At 38.6% G+C, this 11,522-nt stretch overlaps 1 protein-coding gene across 1 annotated transcript; it reads right to left on the bottom strand.

The window, feature by feature from the left end:
- Positions 1-1,360: 1,360 nt before the first annotated feature.
- On the bottom strand, positions 1,361-11,271 carry FGF20 (fibroblast growth factor 20). Its single transcript, XM_040243161.1, has 3 exons — positions 10,986-11,271; positions 5,149-5,252; positions 1,361-2,608 (listed from the first exon to the last, which is right to left on the bottom strand). The coding sequence occupies exons 1-3, from the start codon at positions 11,269-11,271 to the stop codon at positions 2,363-2,365; spliced, it is 636 nt and encodes a 211-aa protein (XP_040099095.1). The 3' UTR covers positions 1,361-2,362.
- Between the last annotated feature and the right edge of the window lie 251 nt (positions 11,272-11,522).

Genomic DNA, 11,522 nt, shown 5'->3' with positions numbered 1-11,522 from the left:
TGGGACCCTGTTAAAAATGCACTTTTGTAGGACCCCTTTCAGACACATGCATCAGAAATGGTGGGGCTGGAGCCCAGCAGTCTGTTTTACAAGGCTTCTGCATTCTAACTGGTGGGAGCTGTCTCCATGATTATTACCACATCCCTAGTGATGACCACCATGCGTGAGGGTGGCAGCAACGGCTGGGTAGGAGCAAATAAAAACTACAAGATTGTATCTGTGTGGTTTTGTAAGTTTGTGTGTGCCACTCTCCCAGTTGGTCACTCAGCAGCAGCCACAAAGTTCTTTCTTGCTTTAAGGACTCCAAACTCACTGTTTCCTCTTCCATCGTGGCTTTTTAATCTTCTCTTGAAAGAAATGTAGTGAAAGTGTGAGTCACTCAGTTATATCTGACTCTGCAATTCCACGGACTGTAACTTGCCAGGCTCCTCTGTCCATGGGATTCTCCAGGCAAGATTACTGGAATGGGTAGCTATTCCCTTCTCCAAGGGATATTCCTGACCCAGGAATCAATCAAACCCAGGTCTCCTGCACTGCAGGCAGATTCTTTACCATTTGAACCACCAGGGAATCCCCATCTTAGCCTTATCCTTTAAGAAATTTCAGCTCTTTAGAAAAGCCTCTGACCCATCCTATCTAAATTTATCCTCTCTTTTTTTTCTGTCTGAACCTTGTTTTTTTCATAGAGTACATTACAATTCACCATTTCTGTGTCAGTTTCCCCTACTAGATAACAAGTTTCATGAAGCAGGACCCACTTCTGTCTTGATTACTGTATTTTCCTTAGTTTTTAACAGTATCTTGCAACCCACTCCAGTACTCTTGCCTGGAAAATTCCATGAACAGAGGAGCCTTGTAGGCTACAGTCCGTGGGGTCGCAAAGAGTTGGACACAACTGAGTGACTGCACTGCCTTCTGTATAGTAGGCTTAATGACTATTGCAAAATGACAAATTAGGAGATATAATGGAAAAGATGGCACACTCAGGTAGATGGGGCCCTACTATTATTAACCGTGGTTCCACTAAGCCTCATTCTTTCTATGATCATGTGAAAGTGAAGGTGCTCAGTTGTGCCTGACTCTTTACGACCCCATGGACTATGGCCTACCAGGCTCCTCCATCCATGGAATTTTCCAGGCAAGAGTACTGGAGTGGGTTGCCATTTCCTTCTCCAGAGGATCTTCCCACCCCAGGGATCGAGCCTGGATCTCCCACATTGCAGGCAGATGCTTTACCATCCGAGCCACCAAGGAAGCCCCGTCTATGATCATAGTGAGTGAAAAGAAATGAGCTTTGCCACACTAAGCCAAGAAAATAAGTAAGCATAGCTGATTTACAATGTCCAATAATTTTCAACACTAGAAGTTCGCTAAATATTACATTTTTCTCAGGAACTTAGAATTATGTCACCACAAAAATATGTTATATACGTAGAATAACTTCACCTCAAAAGGAATGACACCAAAACATTAAAGTATCGGTGTTTAATTCCCTTTTTGAATGTGTGTTGAATTCAATACAAATTGATACAGAATTTTTCTAGGCCAAAGAAACCAATGTTACATTTCGAAGGCAACTGATTGCAAAAAGATATAATCTATGCTATATTTCATTTTTTGAAAGAAATTCAGGATCTTATTCTATGCTTAATGTGTAGCAATAACAAAGTCTTCTTGACAGCCAAAGATATCACAGCAAAGGAATGGCACGATAAAGAAATTTTGCTTGTTTTTTCTCCTCTTCGTATTATCTTCATATACCAGTAAAAAATATACTCTTTAATAAATAAATATATATAATAAATATTTGCCAACTGAAAATGTATAAATAGGTCCATCCTTTAAAAAAAACGGCCCATCTTGGTGTGGGCCTGCTTCCTAGTCCATGTTCCACCCCAACTTTGTACATATAATGTCATCACCTGCAAAATCCTAGAAGGTTCTTAGAATTTATATAGCAATAATCTTAGCCAACTATGTCAACCCATCTCTTCAACATGAAGTATCTATTTGTAATGTAACCTTCAAAGTAAACATACTCCAGAGAGGTGAGGCACCAGCAGCAAACTCAGCTGAGTTCCCAGGATCACAGTTGAACAGATTTTTCAGCTTCAATCTGTGAGTGAGGACTGAGCCGTGTACCCGAGGGAACTAAATCCACTTGTAAAAAGAGATCTTGACCTACTTCAAGTGAAAATATTTTTTGTTTCTTGTTCTCAATATTCTTTCCAAAGTAAGTATCTCAGTGGAAAACAGACTCCATAACATTCTGAATGTTGTCCTGGGTTCCTATTTTATGATGAGAACAGAAACAAGAAAGAATAGTTGTAGATTGGTTCTTCAGTAAAGACATCAACCCCCTTCAACTGTACATAAGTAGGTCCTTGTACAGTTCAGGAACTCTTTCTGGATCCACTGGTCTAGGCAGGAAATGTGTAAATTTCTGGTGTCTTTTGGACCTGGCACCATCTCTTGGAGTTCCATCTTTGTTAAGTGCCACAAAATACCTGCGGCCAGTGTCTCCATGTTTATATATGTTCGATGAATAGGTATTATACCAGTTCTCTTCAAATTGCTCTCTAAAGATGCATTCAGAAGTCAGTTTCTCCTACAAGAGAGAAGATGGCTACCATTAAAAATGATATTTTTAAGAAAATTTCCTTAGAAAAATCTCCACTTTTATATTTTTATTTCCTTGTTTATAACTATATCCTTGTCAAAGAAAGAGAAAGGATAAACTGTTTCTGCTTTGTTCTGTTTTAGTTCTCATGTTACCTGGAACTCTTTCTCCCAAGTGACTCCACCCAGCAGTTTATTTAATTCAAAGAACTTTAAGTTGAATGTTAATTTTCAATTTTATTTCCAAATATTGGGTTGGCCAAAAAGTTCACTTGGTTTTTTCCATAAGCTGTTACAGAAAACTCAAATGAATTTTTTGGGCAACCCACTACTTAATAAATATTCCAAATTTGGCCATGCTTCATTTTATCTCAATTCCCACACCATAACCACCAAACAGACTTCTGGTTTATCTTGTTCCATCATTAGATGCCAAAGTTCTACATGGACAAATCTCTACTATCATCTTGAAACATTTCAAGATGTTGCTAACATTCAAATTGCTAAATTGCTAAATTCAACATTGCTAACATTCAAATTCCTAATTCAAGATCATCACTCCAAATCATATATCCTCCCTTTAGGAATTAATTATTTAAGTATACAATACCCACGATTAACTTGTGTCTGGATATTACTATTTGGTAAATGCACCAAATGTAGTAAAAGCTCGGTAATTTCTTGTCATTTCAAAATGGACTGCATATTGTCCCAAGACATTGACTACAGTTGCTTTTTTTAAAATCTGACACATACATGAAGAGGGAAGACTGAAGTGAAAGTGTTAGTTGCTCAGTTGTGTCTGACTCTTTGCAACCTCATGGACTGTAACCCACCAGGCTCCTATGTCCATGGAATTCTCCAGGCAAGAATACTGGAGTGGCTAACCATTCTCTTCTCCAGGAGATCTTCCTGACCTCAGGATGGGCCCAGGCCTCCTGCACTGCAGGCAGATTCTTTACCGTCTGAGCCACCACGTGACTGTTTTTCTCTCAGTTGTGATTCTACTCTTATGAGATTACAAAATGCATTCTTTCTCTTTCTTCTGAGCTGACAGAAAGCCCAGGAAGGGCAAGTTTTACCTTTAAAAGGATAGATATTAAGTGGAATACCATTTACTGAAATATGATAGCCAATTTTCCTCAGTGTATATTAAGATTCTAACTGTACATTGTGGTCTCAGTTGAGATTTTAAGAAAAAAGAAAGTACCCGATAGTGTCATCTGATAAACCATAAAAGCTAAATTCTCTTTGGAAATAGCTACAGAGATTTAGACATTAAGAAGGAATTTCATGTGAGATGATGGGAGGGAGTGGCACATATTTACACTGTAACAATTTTCTTAAAATTATATCAATTATAAGAAACTGTGAGCAAATAAATAGTGTTACCAGTGAAAGATAAAGGTCTACATCATACTGCAGATTGAACTTTATATTATCCTGTTATTCTAATCCTTGTGTTGTTGCTGTTTTGTCATTTAAAATAGAAAAGAAACAAATCTTACACTGATGAAATATTAACCTGAAAAGTTTAAATTTTTAAAAGTATTTCCATATTTAAAATAGTTATGGCAGACCTACAAATGTGTGCACTTATCCCCAGTGATGAGCTTAAAAACTTCCCAATGCAACTCCAAGAGCACAGCTACTATAATTATCAAGATATCAGATATGGCCCAACTAGTGTGTTGCCATTGTCTGTTGTTGTTTACAGTATCCTAAGATTTCATTATATCATTTCCTATATTGCAAAGGTCAGCAAGTCAGTGATGTATACTCACCTACCTACAAAGGTAGTAATGGGTAGAGAAAATTTATATTAAATGAATGTAAAGAATCTAACAAGGCAAGAGGAAACTGCTCTCATTTTCCTGTCTCTGGTCCCAGGATAATGGGCAGAAAGAACTAGTGAACTAAAAGCAATAAAGGTTTAGGGTTTAAGAAGTAGAAGTGAGTTATTAATGCTATACTACAGTCTAAACATATGGAAATTTATCAAGATAAAGATTTTTCATTTCTACTTAAGTATGAATATTTATATATTTTTTCTGATATGCATTATTGGTAGCTATTTTACTTAAAAATGGATAGTCAGTATACTAACGCATATATATGGAATTTAGAAAGATGGTAATGATGACCCTGTATGTGAGACAGCAAAAGAGACACAGATGTGTAGAGCGGACTTTTGGACTCTGAGGGAGAGGGAGAGAGTGGGATGATTTGGGAGAATGGCATTGAAACATGTATACTATCATGTAAGAAACGAATCGCCAGTCTACGTTTGATGCAGGATACAGGATGCTTGGGGCTGGTGCACGGGGATGATCCAGAGAGATGATATGAGGTGGGAGGTGGGAGGGGGGTTCATGTTTGGGAACTCATGTACACCCGTGGCTGATTCATGTCAATGTATGGCAAAACCAATACAGTATTGTAAAGTAAAATAAAGTAAAAGTAAAAATTAAAAAAAAATGGATAGTCATTATTTAATGAATTACAGTAATTTAAAAAAAAAATACGTACTGATCCATATAGTTCTCCTTTGTCATTCATTCCAAGGTAAAGACCACTGTCCACACCTCTAATACTGACAAGTCCCACTGCCACACTGATGAATTCCAGGATACCTGAATTTATAAACAAAACAACGATTTGCATTTATTAAAGGACATACAACTAATGAAAATCTTCCAAAGAGAAGTAGATCAAATTGCTAAATATATAATACTGTGTGTGGAAATCCTTCATAAACTGAAAAGTGCTATACAATTGTCATTATGATGAAACTCCCATTTTATAGATAAAAAAACTAAAAAAAGAAAAAATTGTTCATTGTGATATAGCGTTAAAGGTATAAAACCTTAAACAAAACTAACCTGCGTTTGAATCCAGCTTAGTAACTTACTGATTAGTCTGAGTACATAAGTCATTTGTCTTTTTTGAACTTCAATGTCTTCATACATAAAAGGGTGAAATGCTTCCTTACAGGAGAGTGGTAAGGACTAACATTTTTAGGCAACCAATAAATGGAAGCTATTATTACCATAAATTGGTGTATAATAGAGATATTCTTGGTTCTCCTTGATTCCACTAATTATAATCATGTTCTGTTAATTGTTTGCTTTGTTTTTGCTTAGTATGAACTAAGTAAATTTTTTTCTAGCAGCAGCCAATATACTTTATATGGATGCATTAGTATTTAGTAGTTCATAAAGGGCTTCTACTTTTACTTTCCCATCTGGTCCTCAAAAACAACCTCCTAAAATAAGTATGGAAGATATTATTATTCCATTTTACATACAAAGAAACTGAGGTTTGCCTAAAGATAATGGTATTTGTAATTAACAGAACAGATACTTGGAGTCATATCTTCTGAGCCCTAATTCAGTGTTTATACTTTGGAACACTGCTTCAAGAAAGTAGTTTCAAAACTTAAAGGTTATATAATATGCTGTTTCCTATCCCGTGATTCTTAAAGACAAATTTTATGGTTCAAAAGTTAAATGACTTTATAATTCATGAAATGTGATAGCTAAATACCAAGAATTTAACATGCAAATAGATTTCACTTTCAGAAACTTTCCAGAATTGAGCAACAACAACAAATAGGTAAATTAGTACAAAAACTCTCCACTCAACACTATTAATACACTATAGTTAAACAAAAACAACAACAAATAAAACCCCTAATGCTTCCCTCTGCATCATTCTTTTCCTTGGCACACACTAACCTTTGGACTAGTGTCTTTGTCTTGTTCTTCTCTTTAGACTCTTTGCTGAAAAAGTTTATAGACACTTTCTATGCTTGGAACTGCCTTCCTCAGTAGCTTTCTACCTTCACCCCTTCGTCTTAAGATCCATGACAGTATAAATGTGTACCATTTAGCTTAACTCTTGCTCTTAAGTCATTTCTTGATTTATTGTGCTACAAGTTTCTGTTTGGACACATGATATTACCAAGGCCAAGGGAAAATACAAAATCTGGCTATTCGCTTATATGAAGGGCTCTGTTCTGCCCAGATCCTAATTCATTCCTTGGCAGAAACATGGATGCTTAAGCTCTAAACATAGATTCTTAAGAGCTCAAAGGAGCTCTTTCAAACTATTAGGAGATCATGTAGAACACTAGACCTAACAAGGATCTAACAGCAACAATATACTGCCAAATTTCCTGTAAGCGGCTTGCCCAAGGCTGAGAGGAGAAAACATATATAGTAGGAAGACACAGACCCCAGAGGATAGCCATTATGACAACTGATAGAGAGGTAGGAAGTAGAGGAAAATTAAACTTACTACCAAGCTCATCAGTGATCCCTATTAGAAACAAAAATAAAGACCCGAAACATGACTGCTAGAAGAAGACACATTGATGGAATTTCATCCAGGATATACTTACAATGTATAATTACTTGAAGTTGTAATGAATATTACATTCAAATTGAAAAGTGTACTGTGGCTCACTTGTAACTTAACTCTCTTTAGGTATCTGATTTACATTAAGACACTCTTGTCTTTCAAAGAACAGGAACTGATTAACTGATTAGACTGCATAGTAGAACTAGTTTTCAAGTACAATAAAAGTTTCATTTCCATATAAATTAATTATAAAACAGATCTTATAATGTATTCATTTTTCTCACAACTAAATCGTAAACCACCTGCACTTTAAGTCTATTCTTAAAATAATGCTGCTGTCTTGTCAAAAAACATGTTAATTGTAGAAAGACAAGCAATTTTATATATTCTTAGAATAATTATATTCAATAGCTTCAACTTCATTAAACGATATGTAAAGCCTCATATACATATAACAAGGTCGAAATAATTTTGTGGTGGCTCATGGGAGCTGATAGGAAAAAGGTTATGTGCTTTTCATGTTCCTCTTAAAGATTTTAGCCACACTTTTAAATTCTGATCCTTTTTCTCCACAAGGAAATAGTATACCACACAGTAATTTGTAATCATTTGATTCTTAAATGAGATTTGACAAGTCTTTCTTATTTATAATATGAGGTGGCAACTAAGCTAATTCCTTAACAAAGAGTAGACATGAAAAACTTTCCTTTAGAGGTAATCACAGATTTTAGATAGATTTTCTAATGCCCAGTGTCCCATAAAAAGACTTGGACGTACTTTGTCTTTCTGGTATCATTTTCAAAGCCAGCCTTTAAAAAAATCATAATAAACAGGTGAGTCAACCCACAATGCAACCACATCAGACAAATCTATGGAGAATAGGGGAGAAGAAAGGAAAAGCCTTTAAAGGAATATGTTTGATCTCAGGCTAAACTTTTTTTTAAAGTAATGATTCCATGTTTACGTATTAAGTAAAATCTTTCTACTATACTACTGTGCAGAAAAACTCTATTATAAATACAGAGCTAACTCAGATAGGGAATTTTTTAAGCCTGACTGGGAACTTTTGTTTTTATTCTATTGATGTGGTTTTAAATTTTTAAAACATAGTATTATGAATTTTTTATTTAATCATGGTCAAATTAGTATAAATAATCAAGAATGTTATTACTTTAACATCTCAAATAGTACACCTTAAGCATTTTCAGAATTCTTACTTTGATGACAAAGAAATAAATTGTAGAGAGAATAAATAATTTCATAGTCAATCATTGAAGAACTAAGAAAATAAGGCAAAGATAAAGAGAATTATATAATGTTGTTGTTGTTGTTTAGTTGCTAAGCCATGCCTGACTCTTTTGTGATCCCATGGCCTGCAGCCTGCCAGTCTCCTCTGTCCATGGGATTTCCCAGGCAAAAATACTGGAGTGGGTTGCCATTTCCTTTTCCAGAAGATCTTCCTGACCCAGGGATCAAACTCACTTCTGCATTAGCAGGTGGACTCTTTACCACTGAGCCTCCTGGGAAGTCCATTTAATATTACACATGCATGCCAAATATATACTTTCTTCTCATCTACACTTCCTTGTGGTAAATTATGGTGCTTTAGCTATCAAATGCCACTAGGATGCACTGTAATGCACTCTAGAGGTTGTTACTCATTTAAGCTACCATACTAATCTGGGTTATCCTTCCTTTTTGTAACAGTAAATATTTTGTTCCTATAAGTACCCCTGCACCATAGAGTGACTTAACCCAGTACAAAAATCAGTCCAAGTCATATTTTTGCAATTACTAAATAAGCATACAAAATTTTAGCAAAAACAAAATTTCCACTAAGATGATTATTCTGATAGGCAACATCTGTATCTTAAAGAATGGAATAAAATACCAGTTTAATGAATGTTATCAAGTCAACAAATATTTACTAATCTTTTCTCATAGAGTCAGTCTTATAAAAAGACACAAAGTAGGAGAAGCAACTACTTGACTTTGGGGAGATCATAGTTAAATTACAAGTATCTTAAAAGTAGAATTTCCAAAGTTGCACCATGTATCACATGGACCTCCCTGGTGGCTCAGCAGTAAAGAATCTGCCTGCCAAGCAGGAGACATAGGTTCGATCCCTGGGTCAGGAAGATGCCCTGGAGAAGGAAATGGCAACCAACTCCAGTATTTTTGCCTGGAAAATCTAATGAACAGAGGAGTCTTGAAGGCTACAGTCCATGGGGTCACAAGAGTTGAACTTAGTAACTTCACTACCATCACTGCTATGTATCAGAGGGGGTAGGGGGTGGGGGAGCCTGACTATTACCTAAGCTTAACTCCTACCTGTTCTACTTATAGGCATTAACACATTTGCCCTCATTTCTAAACCTTTCTGGTAGCTGGAGGGTTTTTCTGTAACAAGTGCAGTGCAGTAATTACTCAAGAGGAGGGAACTGAGCCACCTGGTGTCAGCAAAGTTCTTTAGACGTGAAATTTCAGCCTCTTCAATTTAGAAACCACTTTCTGAAAGTGACCCCAAGGTTGGCCACTAGGTCATGACACTCTGGACTCATAGTCAATGGGAATTTGGAAGAGATCAGTGGAAGTTGCAAACATGTGGGGTTTAAAAAGTTAATTTTCTAAGCCTTTAAGTGCTACCAAATGACCACCACATGCTCATTTCCACATCTAGGGTTACAAAAGCCCTCTCAAACTGAGATTTACACTTTTCCAAAGTTTTAATGAGGACTTCAAGTCAAAAAGAGAAAGCCAAATAAGAACAAGGGATGAGGACAAGAGAGGGCCCTCCAGAGATAAGACTCTCAGAGAATTCCACTGCTAAGGAAGGGAGAAGGAAAAGTAACATTATGTTAGGTAGGCCCTTTCACATTGCTGCTGACAGGTAAACGGAGTCTTTAAAAAGAGATACAATGATTCTATCTAGTGAAGTTTCAACTTGGATGATCAAAATCCTTCAAGAGTGTTAACTCTTGAAGTTATCTCGAATATGATGAACACTTCCACAGTAAAGATCCTGGACTGTTAGAACAGAAGAGCATCTTAAAAGAATCACCTAATTCAACCCCATCATTGTACAGACAAGAAAAGAAAACTTAGGCTCACTGGTTAGAGCACGTGCTAGTCACACAGCTAAGTAAGGAGGAATTACAGCAGAGACTTTATGGTTTCCCAATCTAGTCTCTTAGCAATCTGCCTTAACAATCATTCAGGTTTTGTTTGGTGTTTTTTTTTTTTTCTTTCTTTCTTTCTTTCTTTTAACTCCTTCTGCTCACAGGCACTGTTGGAGGTATTCTGAAACGTTTCTTTGTGTTCCCACCCATGTCTTCTTTCGCTTCCCTACTTCCTCTTACCTATGGTCAATACCAAGATCTTTGCTTCAGGATTTCATAATTTCTAAAGAGGATCTTGGTTAAGGGACTGGGCATACTCTGTAGCCGGATAAGCTTTTTGTTTGTTTCTCGCCAAACTTTAACAGCGCAGAGAACTGCAGGCAGGTGAGCCTGACAGGAGCGATGGTGCCCAAGGAGAATTAATCTGTTACCTGCTCAACATGTGTGGTGCTCTAGGTAGACAAGTAAAAGCTCGCTTCCTATTTTTGAGCAGTAACCATAAAAGCATCATCAACTGCCTGGCTGTAGGGCAGGTCGAAAGAAGCAGAAGGCTTTCTGTTGTTAACTTTTGTTAAGTGGACAGTTACTGGGGGGAACGTGGGGGGCACAGGAGAAAATAATAGGGATTAAAAAAAAAAAAAACTGCGAGGTAAGAAGTGCGGGAAAGATGTGGCTCCGAGTCCAGGGCTCTGCGTCCCAGGCAGCCAGGTGCGGGCGGAGCGCCCTCCTCTCCCCTCCCGCCCCCTCCAGCGTCTGGAGCAGCAGGCCTGCCGGCGAACGCAGAGGCCGGCGGACAGGCAAAATCCCGGGGTCCCGTAAGTCCCAGCCCACAGTCGCTCAGCAGGCGAGCAGGGAGGAGCGCGGGATGCGGGCGCCCGTACGTACCGAAGAGGCTGTGGTCCTGCCGGGTGCCCTGCACGGTGCCGTCGGGCAGGATCTGCAGGTGGAAGCCGGTGCGGCAGTAGAGTTGCCGGCGGCGCAGGAAGCCGTGCAGGTGCGCCAGCTCCGCCGCCCCGGGGCCCCCGCGGGCGCCTCGCTCCGCCGCGCCCCGGCGCTCGCCCAGCAGAGGCGGCCGCTCCCCGGCAGGAGGCAGCAGGAAGTGCGAGCCCACCTGCTGGCCCAGGCCCTCTAGGCCGCCCAGGAAGCCCCCGACTTCGGCTAAGGGAGCCATGGAGCGGCCAGAGGGCGAGGCGGACGATCCGGAAAACAAAAGACACCCCCACCCCACAAGCAAAACGGTAGCGGAGATGGGGAAGTGGATGAGAAAAAATGATGGCCAAACAAGCGCCAAAAAAAAAAAAAAAAAAAGTTAAGGCCCGGTTACTCCCGTGAGGTCGCAGGATGGACTTTGCACTGAGAGCAGGGACGCTTGCACTGTCTTGGAGCGATCTTCTCTCCCGGGGTAGGTGGGAGCCGGCTGCT

The sequence above is a fragment of the Oryx dammah genome, unplaced genomic scaffold (assembly GCF_014754425.2).
Source record: "Oryx dammah isolate SB20612 unplaced genomic scaffold, SCBI_Odam_1.1 HiC_scaffold_7, whole genome shotgun sequence".
Lineage (NCBI taxonomy): Eukaryota > Metazoa > Chordata > Mammalia > Artiodactyla > Bovidae > Oryx > Oryx dammah.
The sequence above is the reverse complement of the archived record's forward strand: the minus strand, read 5'-3'. Positions and strand labels throughout refer to the sequence as shown.

What these genes read in the sequence shown, in the direction of transcription:
- FGF20 (XM_040243161.1), bottom strand. Translation starts at nt 11,271, where the DNA reads ATGGCTCCCTTAGCCGAAGTCGGGGGCTTCCTGGGCGGCCTAGAGGGC. An exon ending in GCAGGACCACAGCCTCTTCG is followed by an intron (nt 5,253 to 10,985) that starts GTACGTACGGGC and finishes TTATAAATTCAG; the next exon opens with GTATCCTGGAATTCATCAGT. An exon ending in AAGGAGAACTATATGGATCA is followed by an intron (nt 2,609 to 5,148) that starts GTACGTATTTTT and finishes TCTCTCTTGTAG; the next exon opens with GAGAAACTGACTTCTGAATG.